The sequence below is a fragment of the Protobothrops mucrosquamatus genome, unplaced genomic scaffold (genome assembly GCF_001527695.2).
Source record: "Protobothrops mucrosquamatus isolate PMUCROS unplaced genomic scaffold, P.Mucros_1.0 scaffold1415, whole genome shotgun sequence".
NCBI classification, from domain to species: domain Eukaryota; kingdom Metazoa; phylum Chordata; class Lepidosauria; order Squamata; family Viperidae; genus Protobothrops; species Protobothrops mucrosquamatus.
The window spans coordinates 170344-184386 of NW_015387600.1; the positions used below are offsets into that span (position 1 = coordinate 170344).

At 32.7% G+C, this 14043-nt stretch overlaps 1 protein-coding gene across 2 annotated transcripts in view; it reads left to right on the forward strand.

Moving 5' to 3' along the window:
• The window catches only part of U2SURP (U2 snRNP associated SURP domain containing), a 41053-nt gene extending 28403 nt beyond the window's left edge, over positions 1-12650 (forward strand). For both annotated transcript variants that reach the window (XM_015821878.1, XM_015821879.1), the window contains 9 exons: positions 815-937; positions 2140-2296; positions 3483-3578; positions 3799-3865; positions 5616-5778; positions 6959-7069; positions 8443-8561; positions 9217-9393; positions 10388-12650. In XM_015821878.1, the coding sequence (XP_015677364.1) occupies positions 815-937; positions 2140-2296; positions 3483-3578; positions 3799-3865; positions 5616-5778; positions 6959-7069; positions 8443-8561; positions 9217-9393; positions 10388-10526 (1152 nt within the window). In that variant the 3' untranslated portion in view covers positions 10527-12650. The remainder of the gene's footprint in view (positions 1-814; positions 938-2139; positions 2297-3482; positions 3579-3798; positions 3866-5615; positions 5779-6958; positions 7070-8442; positions 8562-9216; positions 9394-10387) is intronic.
• The last annotated feature ends 1393 nt before the right edge of the window (positions 12651-14043 follow it).

Here is a 14043-nt window from a genome sequence, read left to right on the forward strand (position 1 = left end):
ATTAATATTGTAGATGCCAGGGCAAACTCTCTGGGGAGAGAAATTTGTAAGGAAGATGCCACAAATGTAAATTCCCTCATTAGAGAGTTAGATTATAACCTGCTAGAGAAATAATTATAAAGCTGGATAAAGAATAAGATTTTTAATAGGTTTCAAAAGGCAGTGGCTTTCTCCAGAAAAATGGCTATTCAGCAAGAATTCTATTTAGCTCTAATTCTGAGGATCTATTTTATACCAAGTATTGGTAGCTGTGATGGCGTAGTTAGAATGCAGTATTGCAGACTAACTCTGCCCACTGAAGAAGTTCAGCCTTCCATCCTTAACAAGGTCTGTAAAATGAGGATCCAGATTGGGGGCAATATGCTGAATTTGTAAACCACAAAGCAAACTACAAAGCAAAACATTATGAAGTGATATGTAAGTCTAAATGCTATTGCTAAATTAGCTTTGCTTTGACCTCAAACTGATTATTAAATAAACAATTTATAAACACAAAATTACAGTACTTCAGTGGTCTGAATTGATGCTTTCATATTAGGTCAGAGGAAAGATATCTCATCAGGTATTCTCTAGACCAAGCTGTATTTAACCATCTTATTTTTTAAAATATGTTCTCTATTGAAAAAGACATTAAAACTACAAATAGTACAATCAGCATCCCATGGTTTATCATTATTTCCCAGTCAAAATGAGCAAATCCATCAAAGCAGGAGTGACTATGCTGTAAAGGCACATGCTAAATAGATGTATAGCCTTGTATTTATTGTTAAAGTACTTCTCAATACAAATGACTAGCATTGTTTACTACTTTTAGCAACGGGTAATGACATGCTTCAGAGCATGGGAAGACTGGGCGATTTATCCAGAACCATTTTTGATCAAACTACAGAATATTTTCTTGGGGCTTGTAAATATTATTGAAGAAAAAGAAACAGAGGTAAGTATGAGATAAGATCCTTATTGATACTATTGATCTGGAAGCAAACGAGAACCTTAAAGGTAAAGGTAAGGAAGAGGTTTTGGCAGAGGTTTGTACTAGGACTCTAGAATATGAAGGCTTCTATCGGTTCCCAGTTGAAACTCCCCATTGATTTGAGGTTGCATAAACACATATTTTTCTGTTTATGAATGTTAACATTGTCCATACCTTTGCCTTTGAACTAGCTCATTTACCTGTTACGTATTGGAAATTGCTTGGAACCTGAAGCACGTGCATTGCCTCTTTATCAGTTTTCAGGTGTGTGTTTGGATGTGAGGGAGAGAGAATTCTAAAATATCTGAATGTTTGAAATCAGCCTCTCACCTCTTCCATATTATGGGTGCAGTTGGAACAATAGGATCTTTAAGAGACAGTGTTATGTAGGCATTTGTGTTAGCATTGTCCTAAATATATAGAACTTGCTTCAAGAGTTGTTAGAGCCAAGATTTTTTTTGTCTTCTAGTCCTGCTGTAAAGTTTCTTATGGGTACAAAGAGGAACAGTTTGAAGATTGAATTAAAAGTTGTTTCATTTTGTAATTAAAGTGGAAGATACAAAATACTGTGTTACGCTTAAAACGCTTGTATTACTTTTACCATGAATATATTAATTGCTGTTTATATTGTTGTAAATTCATGTGTAAAATGTGAAATATAGGAGATGGTCTAATATGTTTTTCTGATGTAAATATATACTTAAAGTATCTGATATTTAAGCTTGTGTGTCTTTAAGAAAAATTGTAATCAGAGAATAATTTCTGGGAATTTAAAACAGCTTGAATATGAACTAGCTTTGCACAGTGATGATTAGATTATTCTCTATTGGGTTGTACTCACTTGCCACTACACGCATAGCATCACTGTAATGCATATATTTCATATATTTCTAAGATTCATTCATTTCTTTCTTGAGCTTGAAAGGTTATGTGATTTGGGGGTATATAGAGCAGATGTTTTGAAGGGTAGGCACAGAAATTTGTTTTTTCTTCTGTTTGGTGTATGAGAAATTGTTTTATATATGAACTGGCCCAAATTAACAGACCTATGTAAGGCTTTTGAATTAAAGTCACAAGCTGAAAAAATGCTATATGATGAAGTGAAGAAGTAAAGACTTGAGAAAATACTCGGATTATATTTATCTCAGTGTTTGTTTTATTCTCAGGAAGTACCTGATGATCTTGATGGAGCTCCCATTGAAGAAGAACTTGATGGTGCTCCACTAGAAGATGTGGATGGAATTCCTATTGATGTCACTCCAATCGATGATCTTGATGGAATCCCTATTAAATCAATTGATGATGATCTTGATGGAGTACCTCGTAAGGAATGTTTTAATTTAGCACGTAGTTAGAAGCATACATCTTATTATAAAATTTTGTTATATACAAATGAAAAAGATAATATTTTCTAATTACAATATTTATTTGATTTAATTTTAATGCAGATAATTTTGGGCTATATTTTAAGGAATAACAAATCAATATAGTAAATAATCTAGTAGTTACTCTGCAGAAAGATCTTTCATGTGGAATTAATTTGAAAGCATATGAAAATCAATGTAGTGCAAAATAATATATATATTTTAAAATCTGCCTAGATTTATTAACATTTCAGTTCTTGCAAATACCTGGATTTAAATCTGGAGTGGGTTTGGATGTTAAAATTGGACATACAGGCCTTTCTAGGTATTATAATATTTATCTGCGCAAAGAGAGCTAATGGACATTTTAGCTGACATATTTTTACATGAAGTTACTATACTTTTGTGAATTCTGCCTGAATTTTCAGAATTTTTGAATATGCATGGTGAGATGAAGTTTGTTCAGGCAGAAAACAGCATTCATATAGTAGATCAGGATTCCCAACTCCCAGGCTGCGGCCCAGTTCCAGGCTCCCGCCCGTTCAGAAAAAGGCTGCAGAAGTAGTGAGCGAGTCCGTGCATGCAGCTTCACATACAAGGGGGGAGGCAAGCACATGTGCGAAGCTCCATTTGTGCGAGCAGTGGCACATATGCCCGCCGCTTGTGCAAATGGAGCTGCATGCATACACATGCACACCTCTGCTTGCGCAGAACCATTCCCTTACACACACACACACCAGCAGTCCACAAAGCCAAAAAGGTTTGAGACTGTTGTATTAGATTACTTCACCTGTCTTAATTCCTTCCTTTAGACCCCAGCTTTTCTCTGGATGATTGAGAGTTCCTCTAGAACTGTTTTTGGCAGCGTTCTGAATTACAGGGAGAAGGCAAACTAAGAGAGTTTCTTTTGAGGGAGTGGAAGTCTGCTTGTAGAGCATTTAATGCAACTTATTAGAGGGTCAATTCTGTTGAACATATTGGGGCATACTTTTCACTAAATATGCATATAGATTTCTTCTGCCTTTCAGGGTAATCTGGGGAACATTAAACTTTTTAAAGTTGGATTTTCTTATTGAAGTGTTCTAAAATAGACCATATTTAGGGTTGCATTACATCATGTTTTGCATAATGCTTATATTCAATAGTGGATGCATCTGAAGAATCTAAAAAGAATGAGCCAATATTTAAAGTTGCCCCTTCAAAATGGGAAGCAGTTGATGAGTCTGCCCTTGAAGCTCAAGGTTAGTTCCTTTTTAAATCCTGTTGTTTCTCTTGTTTGCTGGTATTATTAAATATTTTCAGCATTTCATGCTTAATATTAATAAAATAGTACACAGATACCACTCATACTCTGAGTAGTGCCATTAAATAATAGTTTAGGAAGTTACAAGAATTTAGAATATCTACAAATTTCTCTTATATATATTGACATTTTTATACAATAATTAATTGTCATCCTAGCGGTAACAACATCTAAATGGGAGCTGTTTGACCAGCATGAGGAATCAGAGGAAGAAGAAAATCAGAAGTAAGACCCATTTTTTCCCTAGTTACTCTATTTTAAGCATACTAAATGGAATAAAAATGTTTTGTGATTTTCATAAAACAATAGAGTTTCTTGGTTACTTCTGGAGTCTATATAAGGGATAGTAGAATCTACATATTTCTTTCAATATAAAAATATTCAGGGAGGAAGGAGGAAACAAAGAGTAACTTATGCAATATCTATTGCAACTTTCACATCTCCAAATTGAAGCAAAATTAACAAAACTTTCAATTCAGATACACTTCCAAGAATTCATGCAAACAAATATATTTTTTCCCCAAAAGAAATTCTGATTGCATTAACTAAGTATAGGTTTGAATGAACTGTGTGTCAAAATGGCCATTCTGAAAGGGCAATAATAGATTAATAAATATAAGTAGTGCATGCATCCTGTTGTCCTTGAAGCAAGTTTTATCTTCTAAGATGAAGTGATCTTTTCACTGTGCATTTGGGTAGAGTGTCTCTGGAAAAAGTAGAAACATTGGCTTTGTAGAGTATGCATTCTGGATATATTTCATTGCCTGGCTTATTCCCAGTTGTCTTAGGTTTTGGCATTATGCATGTATTTTCGTTCACCAAGCTCATGACATGCCTCTCTGAGCTGGCCTTGAATATGAAAAAATCAATAAGAATAAGATTTTAACATCTTCCATTATCAGAAGTATAGTGAATACTCTTGGATTTTAGGAAATATAGACAGGACTTCATGTCACTACAGTCCACAATGTCAAAGTTCACAGATAGCTCCTAAAAATAATAAATTGACAACACATTCAGGTTAAAGTTAAAATAGAGCCTTCAATTATTAAAAATGTCACACATGTATAACAGTAACTTTAGAATATGATGCTTTTCATTAAATTGTGCTTATCATTAACAGTTGAATAATACAAATCTTTGATAGAAGAGGGACTCCATTTCTAAGAAACAAAGTCAAATCCAAACATGCCTTATCCTTTTCATTATCTTTAATATCCCTCTTTTTGTATATGGCATGAATTATATATATGGAATTATTTTGAAGTTTACAACCCAGAATCCCCTCAAAATTATCTGAATAATTTTAGGCTGTATTGCCTCTAGTCTCTGCTTCTCAAATTTTCCACACACACCCCGGTGACTGTATGTGGTATATGTATTTCTATCCATTCCCACCACTATCACATAACTGTAATGAGATTAGGCTAAGAGATATTAGAGATACTCAAGTGGGGATTTCAATCTTTAGTTCCCCAATCTTAGTCCAGATTTCTGCCACTGTACAACATTTTCAGTTCCTCTCTTATATTTATATAGCTGACATCAGTACGTTTTGATTAAATTCTATCTCCTGCTCCTTAAACACTATGAATTATTCTAGGTGTCCTGGGCAGAACTTTGATATTATGCCATTACACTGTATTGCATTTAAAATGTTTGGATTTACAATCTTAACAGATTTTATATCTAATAAGCGTTACCTTTTATGTTATCTTTAGGTGTGAAGAAGAAACATATGAATACATTGTTTTCCTTGCCCTTTCCTCCCCCTTAACTATATTTTTCTTAGTTTTTAATATTGCATATAGATTGTATAATTGAAATATAAAGTAATAGGGAGTACATATTCTTGGAGTCCCATCAATGTGCCCTTATTTTATGATAAATACTTTTTTGGAAAGTGCTGCCTGTTACAATTCTTTCTGTTGTGATTAAATTAAGAGAATCATTGTGTTATTTCTGTTATTTTAAGCCAAGAAGAAGAAAGTGAAGATGAGGAGGATACTCAAAGTTCTAAATCTGAGGAGCACCACCTTTATTCCAATCCTATTAGAGAAGAAATACCTGATTCAAAGTCATCAAGCAAATTCTCAGAAATGAGTGAAGAAAAGCGTGCCAAACTCAGAGAGATAGAGGTATGTTTGTGAAAACAGTGATACAAACGTAATTTATGTAAATGGTGGTAAATGAAATCAAGTGAGCAGCAAAATGGTTTAACAATGAAAATAGTACCAGCTTCCTCTCTTTCTAACAGTCGATTTTAAGTCTTTAGTCCTAGAAAGCTCATTTATAGATATGTACATTTAAAGTTTTTGAAAACTTTTATAATTAAACTTTAAAAGACCCAATAGATACTATTCACTTATTTGGATATGTACATTACATTAAAGCTAAAATATGTTCAATATATTTTATGGAATTAATATTTAAAAGTTTTGATCTCCATGTGCACCCACCCAAATCTGAAGGGAACTTGATAGCAAATAGGGAAAATCATTGAATAAAGAAATGCTTTAATCATAATCACTAAAATATTAAAGGTTAATTAAAGTACCTTCTCAGATTATTTTTAATATTCCTTTCAAATATATGCTTAAATATGTTTTCTAGGTAAAAATGCCCATTGAATAGTATAATTCTATTGTGTAGTTATAATATAATTTTGACCCTTATATTGTTATGGGTCTTTATCAAACATTTAAAAGTGCATCCAAAACTAGTTGAGAATTGGGTAGTTATAAATGATTATTTTATTCTCTTTAAAATGCTATAGATATATTTAGGTATAATTCTAATTCTAACTTTATATAAATGAATCTTAGGTGGTGTACATTGTTCTCCTTATCTGATATGAACCCAGGGGGAGAAGAGAAGTACGTTGAGGAACACTGATATACAGTTCAATGTTGTACCTGATCTCCAAACTATAGTTATGAAGCAAGCTAACTTCAAAATACATGAAGTTGGCTTGTTTCACTTTTGTCTCTATTTAGATGTTATTCTAAATTATATTGAGTTTAGATAAATGAGCTTCTGATCTCATAACAATGATGGAAAAGGGAAAAAGAAATAAAGTCTGGCAATGTAACAAAGTAATACTATTTTACATAGTTTTAGAGTTAAATCCATAGATTTACCAGAATTGTTTAAAACATGAATCTTGTTATGGGTATTTGTAATTGCAGACTTGCTTAGGAGAATGTTTCAGCCATATATGTGACAGTTAAAACTAAATTAAAACAGTATTTTGCTTTTCTGCCTTTCACAAACTTGCAGATAAGTGGTGTTTTTTTTTTTAAATTTTTTTTATCTCAGTTGAAAGTAATGAAGTTTCAAGATGAATTGGAGTCTGGAAAAAGACCGAAGAAGCAAGGCCAGAGTCTTCAGGAACAAGTTGAACACTACCGGGACAAATTACTCCAGAGAGTAAGTAGTGTTTACAATTTAGAATTTTACATTAGTTTTCAGTGGCTTGGATGAAGTATTTTAATAATAATTCTGCCACCACTACCTTTTAGTTATGGTATATTGTGGCTTGTATGAGTAATGAACTCAAGTGAATAGTTTCTTCTGCACACCCCACTCTGACTTCAGAAAAGGACACAAAATGCAAAGTAAGGAACTTTGGTTGCTTGACATATAGCATATGTCCAATTTGTAGTAGTCTTGTACTAAAAAAAAGGCATAGCATACATTTTTTTACTACTTATTTGAAGAAACCATAATTCAAATGAATGGGATGGAATAAAATTCTAAGCCGCCCAAGAATCACCTTGTGGTGAGATGAGTGGCAAACAAATTTAACAAACAAACAAATAAATAAATGTTCCACTAAACAGTATGAAATATCTTATGGTTTCCTTGCAACCTGCCAGAATAGGAGTCAAAATCTATAGTTACGCTTTTTTTTCCATTGAAACATGGTTACAGAAAAAACCGTTTCATATAATGACCGTCTGTAGGTCAATGTACTTCAGTAATACTCCTCTCAGATCATAGGTCAATACAGCTTAAATGTTGTACACAGATTTTGTAATAGCTGTTTAGGATTTCAGAAAGTTACATCTTCCTATGAGGACATACTGAATCTTTAAACAGTTGTATATCAGTATATCCTCTTCTGTGTGCAAAGCTGTGTTCTGTGATGTATGCTTAAAGCTGTGTTTTGTACTGAGCTATGTTTATGTTAATTTAGAGTGTGGCATAAAGACTCTTTAAGAGTTTGCAGTTAATAAACAATGTGAATTCAGATAAAGATTTATTTCCACATAATACTTTTACTAAATTTCTTTACTAATATGTAATTTGGCTCATGTAACGATACTTAGCTCAGTCTCTCCTAGCACATAAAGTGACAGTTTTATACCGGTGCATTAAAGATGTTTGAAAACATGATTGTTTTACTTAATTTTAATAAATTGTTTATAATTTATAAATTGTTTATACTAATAAATCATACACGGAAGCAACTAGTGTTGGGCCAATAATTCTCTATTCAGTCAGGCAACAAGTATTGAAAATACTGGAGATAGAACATCATAGGCAGTAATGTTGGAACCTACCTAGAAGAATTAGTAACCTGGTTCTGTGTCCCTGTTTCATACCATTGGTTTTTTTACATCAGTTTCATTTGGAAAACTAAGTTAACTAAAATTAAAATAGTGAATTCTTCAGAGGAGGTCTTTGAACAGAAAGTCTCACTAATCCATCAGATGTTTCAACAAATTCTGTACTTAGGAGGGCTTGGACTCAATGATCTCTAAGGTTACTTCCATGATTCTGTTATAATTTATATGTAGGAAAAAGAAAAGGAACTGGAAAGGGAAAGAGAAAGAGATAAGAAAGATAAAGAGAAATCTGATTCAAGATCCAAAGAGAAGAAGGAAAAGGAAGAATGTACACCAACAAGGAAAGAAAGGTATAATGTTTAAACAAATTAACATGCCTTATTGCAGTTACATGTAGAACCGAGCCTAAGCATTTCATAATATGCACTTTTTTATTCCTGTCCCTATTTCTCTCTTCCTTTTACTTTTCTGTTCCTAGGTTTCAAACTTTAGACAGTAATCTCTTTTTATGTTTTACTAAAAATATGTGCATTATGAAAGATGTTATTTTTCTTACTCCATTAATTTAGATTTTTTTAGTTCCAGAATCTTAGCCAATTACAATTAATATTTACAAATAGAGGTGTGAAAGTATTTAATATTATTAAGATTTTACCTTTTTTTTTTTTTTTGCAAAGAACAGTTTGACATTCCCAATAACACAGTTTCACTATTTGTAATATATACAGAAATGTTATTTTTGTTTGTGCTTTGCTTTGTCGCATGGCCAGAAAAGCCCAGATATACCTGTTAACCCCAAGTGACATTGTAGTTTATGTGGATGATCCCAGCTTAGTAAAAAACTATTTGGGCGACTCAAAATCTTTTATGCTACAGTGTTTTTCCAGACCTACAAGACATTTTTGGACATTTTAACTGGCAACTAAATTAAGTCCCAAACTTTTAAAAATACATTATTTTCATTGACCATGCTTCAGATGTGATAATTTGCACTTTTTTCAAAAGGAAAAGACGACATAGCACATCACCAAGCCCATCGCGCAGCAGTGGAAGCAGGCGAGCAAAATCTCCATCGCCAAAATCTGAACGATCTGAACGATCTGAAAGATCTCATAAAGAAAGCTCACGTTCTAGATCTTCCCATAAAGATTCTCCCAGAGAGGCCAGTAAAAAACCCAAGAGGTAAACCCTAGCTTGTGTTACAGTTTACATTGTCATTTATTTTGTTATTTAGTGCCACTTATAATCATTTAAATTTTTATTTAATGGTAACATTATATAATGTAATAAAAGGAAGGAAAAGAACCAGCATATTATGATTCAGGAGAAAAGATTTAAAGAAATGTTGGGATAAATTAATAAAGGAATTAAAAATATGAAGATCTGGGGACTAATTGGAAAGTTAGAAGATGGAAAAAGTAAAAAAGCCCAATTAAACAATATGTAATTTATTCTGGCTTGAGTCTTGATTTTATTTATGGGAGAAGCACAATTTAACTTCCCTTTGGAAGGTTTATTTTAACCTATTGTATGTGTGTGCTTGTTATTGAGAACCTAAAACAGTTAATTAACCCAGACAACCAGCATCTGAATGTTAAATTTAATTTAAAACTGACCCAATTTTGTCAGGGTTAAATTTAGTCTGTCCAAGGTAGCTATTTTTGGGGAATAATGAAATGCATTTTGGATATTTTTGTGCTAGGAAAAGTAGCAAGAAAAAAAGAGTGTTTGAAAAACTCAGGTTCCTTTATTGCCCAACTGTTTTATAGTATTCCTGCCTGGAAGGGGCTAGAGATGACATGAAACCTTGCTAGTAATTTACTGATGAAAGCATTCCTGGTACATGATTTGTAATCCCAGAAGGATGAATTTTATCCATCTGGTGTGATTGTGTGTATCTTAACTACTTAACCACTGCTAAGTTTAGTGATAACTTTTGTCAGTAGATACTGTATTTCTGATAGGATTGCAACCTAAATGAATTTCTGTTGTATAAAGATACATGTAATATACACGTTATTTTTAAATTCTAGTTTTATTTATTTGTGAGTTTTGGAAGACCAAAGCTTGAAACCCAATTTAGTGCAGCATTATCAATTGTCTCTTTCTATAAAGCATTAAAAGCATATATAGAAATTGAATGAGAAAATTACTAACATCAGCAATTTATTTTTAGGTCACCATCTGGTTCAAGGACGCCAAAAAGATCAAGAAGATCACGATCCAGATCACCTAAAAAGTCAGGGAAAAAATCCAGATCTCAATCTCGTTCTCCACACAGATCTCACAAGAAGTCAAAGAAGAGTAAACACTGACAAACTGTTAATTTTTATGATGTTGTCACTTACTGGAAATGCGGTTTTGTTTTTGTGCCTGAACAGTCTGTTAAACAAACAAATGAAAAAAGCATTCCTTTTTTTTTTTTTTTTGGTGAATGCACGTGTATATTCATGAGTAACTGCATTGGTAGACCTGTCAATGTTTTATATTGTACAAAACCTTCATTGTGGCTATTTCCCAGAATGAGATTTTGTGTTTAGAAACTTCATCTAAAATGTGTGTAACGGATCTGCTGGCAGTAGTGATACCTTGTTTTAGAATATTGTGAGTTAGGAGAAACCCCCATAATTGTTTCCCTCGTCTTTTTTTTTTTTTTTTGTAGCTTTGACATTTTGAATTAGATTTGAAATAAAATCTGAAAAGGAAATGTAAAAAAAAAATCTGTTTCCTTGTCCCACTCCATTGATTCCCCTTCCTTTTAACTTCCTAACACACAGGGCTACCAATGCAAACCTCTTAAAACAGACTTTTTCCATCTGTTCGTCAAGTTAGATTGCTCTTCAATTATGTTGGGATCTGCCATAGAAACGTTGCGCAGCAATGAATCTGAAGAAATGAAGAGTGTATAACTTTTCAGTACAGATTATCTGATGAAATGCTTATTCTGGGCTGTACCTTGAATTTGAAATCAGAATTTACTCTCTAAACTTAGATTTTTGGTAACTACAGTGAGGGTTGGCTTTTGCTTCGTCCATACTTCCAAAACCAAATGATGATTGTTTGGAGAAGAGGGATTATCACTGTTGCAACTCCTTCCTATTTCTGTGGTGCTATAGATGTTTTAGCAATGAAACACACAGTAAAAAGGGAAAGTAGGTTGTGGCCTCTGAAGATCTATTTTCAAGCTTTCTTCTGTTTCATTGATTCTTTAAATTGTTGAGCCATTTATCACATCACCTCCATGATTATAACAGATTTTAAATCTCAAATTTTAAATTTAAATTGGGGAAATTTTAATAAACACTTCTGATTTTTCTGTTGTACAAACTCTTTGTGCATGCATTTCTCCCCTGCATCTAAGATGTAAAGAAGTTCTTATTTGAACAGTTATGTCTTTTTTCATAGGAATATTGCTGAATATATTGTTCTTCTTAGTACATGAAGAGCTCTGTTGACATCTAGATGAAATAGTGTTAAGACCTCAGTATTAAGTGTATGAATTTCTTTTCATGAAAGCCATGAAAAGAAAACAATATATTTCTGATCCCAACCAATATCTCAAAATCAACATAAGAGAAACACATAATGAAATGTCTTTATAAATTCAGTTTTATTTTGGAGGATGACCTTGTAAATGCATTTTTGTACTGAATTCATTCTTTGGCCATGCAGATTGTTGAAAGAGTAGCAGAATTCAGATTTTTTAACTTGTGTCTTTTTCTAATATAATTGTACTACTTCCCCTATTGTGGTCCTTTAATTTTGGATGTTCTTTTATTTTAATCTGTTTTAAATTTTTGGTATAGCATATCCTCTAAGTCATTTAATTTTTTTCCATAAATAAAAACTGCAAAGGTTCACTGTTTATTTACTAAAGGAAAGGACACTTGTAATAAACATGCAGAGTTTAAAGGGAACTGGAGTCCAGTGAAGCATTATTTTATAATGTTAATGTATTAATTCATTTATATAAAAGTACCTATCAGACTAGTTAATTAATCTAGTCAAATTTAAGCAACAAATCAATTAAAAATTATATACCAGTACACAGTACATGCTTTATTCAAGTAATTCAAAATAATATACAACTTTAAAGTGTGGAAATAGTGAAATTACCTTTTTCAGGAGTTGAATGACATGTCATGCTTGGCCTGGACTTTTATTGTGGCTTTTCTCATGTTACGTTAGATTGATGTCCTCTGTGAAGTGAAGGAGGGATATTTCAGCTGAATTTCTAGGGGAATATTCAAGACACCAATCAAGGCTAAAGAAATAAAGACAAGATGGCTGTTTTTCTTTAACTGTAATTTCTACAGCTTTAGTACTGTATTGCCTGTTATTTAGGATGCTGGAAAATCTCAAAATACATAATCTGAACTTCAAAGGTCAATAAAAATTATTCATTGCAAGCTACAAATGTAAGGCATTGTAAGAGCAAATGAATTTGATTTTTTTACACTGGCTCCTGGCAGCTTATAGTTAAGGTTTTTTTAATAGTCTATAATATGCAAAGAAAAGTTAATTATTTCTGGAGTGCAATGGGTGGTAGTAGTGGGGATAACCAAAGAAAAAGTTACAAAGAGAAAAGATTCCTACTGAAAAATGACATATTTAAAGAAAGCCTTTGGAGGAGGGGAACATAAAGTAGGGAAAATGTTCCATGTAAGATGGCTGTAGAGTTTGTTCTCATGAAGCACGCAAACCATAAGATCCCCAGAGGTCTATTACCTTTCTTGCTTAATTTGTTCCTGGCTTAGTGACCAAAACAGTGACCTGTGAGTTGTCTTCTGAAAATGTGATTGGTGTTTAGGTCCTAATTAGTGCCACAAATTAAAGGTCAGGAAGAAGGGACCGCTGTGCCTGAGATTTCAGTAGTAGCAAATGGTTGCATGATATTTTTTTTCTGTCTCATTGATACCTTGCTTGCCTTCCATCATTAGGTTAAAATAGTACTTAACAAATTTTCCATTCAAGCAGTAGGAGACTGGGTTAATTGTAATCTATTTCTGCACACCATATTGTGCTTTTAAACCAGAGTCCTGATCTTCCATTCAATCTGGCAACTCTGCCTTTTAAAGCTAACGTCTTATTTAGCTACTTTAAAATTCTCTTCATTTATCAATGTAAGCAATATGTCAGTGAAACATCAAAGATCAAGAACAGGCTTAAAAACTAATGGCTGTTGAATAGGTGGGGGACCATGGAAGTGGCAAATCCACTTTTTGATATAATAAATCAAATGTGAAATTGGATGTATGTCTTTAAATATTCAGGAAATTCCATACATTGGTTATGCATACTTCTAGGTTGTTGGAGGATGGACACTTTCTTCTTGAAGCAAGGCATGAAGAAACTTGAAATCTGGAATAGATGTAAAGGTCAGTGATATTTGATTGATAGAAGGAACATGCCTGCTATACACTTCGGAGTTGCAAGTGAATTACTGATACCATAAATTACAGCTATCACTACAATTAGTTAAATACATCATTTCTGCTTTGTTATTTATTTCTAATTAAAAAAAAACCTTACTAGGCTACAGAGGCTTCCATAAAGATGCATACATTTTTGAGAGTTTTCCCCTTCTAGCACTAAATTGAAAATAATCCTGTTTTTTATTGACTTTCAGACTTTTATGGTGATCTAATTTAAAACAACAAAAAGCCTCCATAGGGTTAAACGGATATTGTCCCAAATTCTGCCTTTTAAAATTAATAACCATTGTTTTTATCTTATGAATTTGTTTTTCAAACATTGGTATGGTAATATTCAGTTATTTGAAAATAACATTTTGAAAAGGCTATTCCAGTTAAGATTCATCCTTCGAACAAT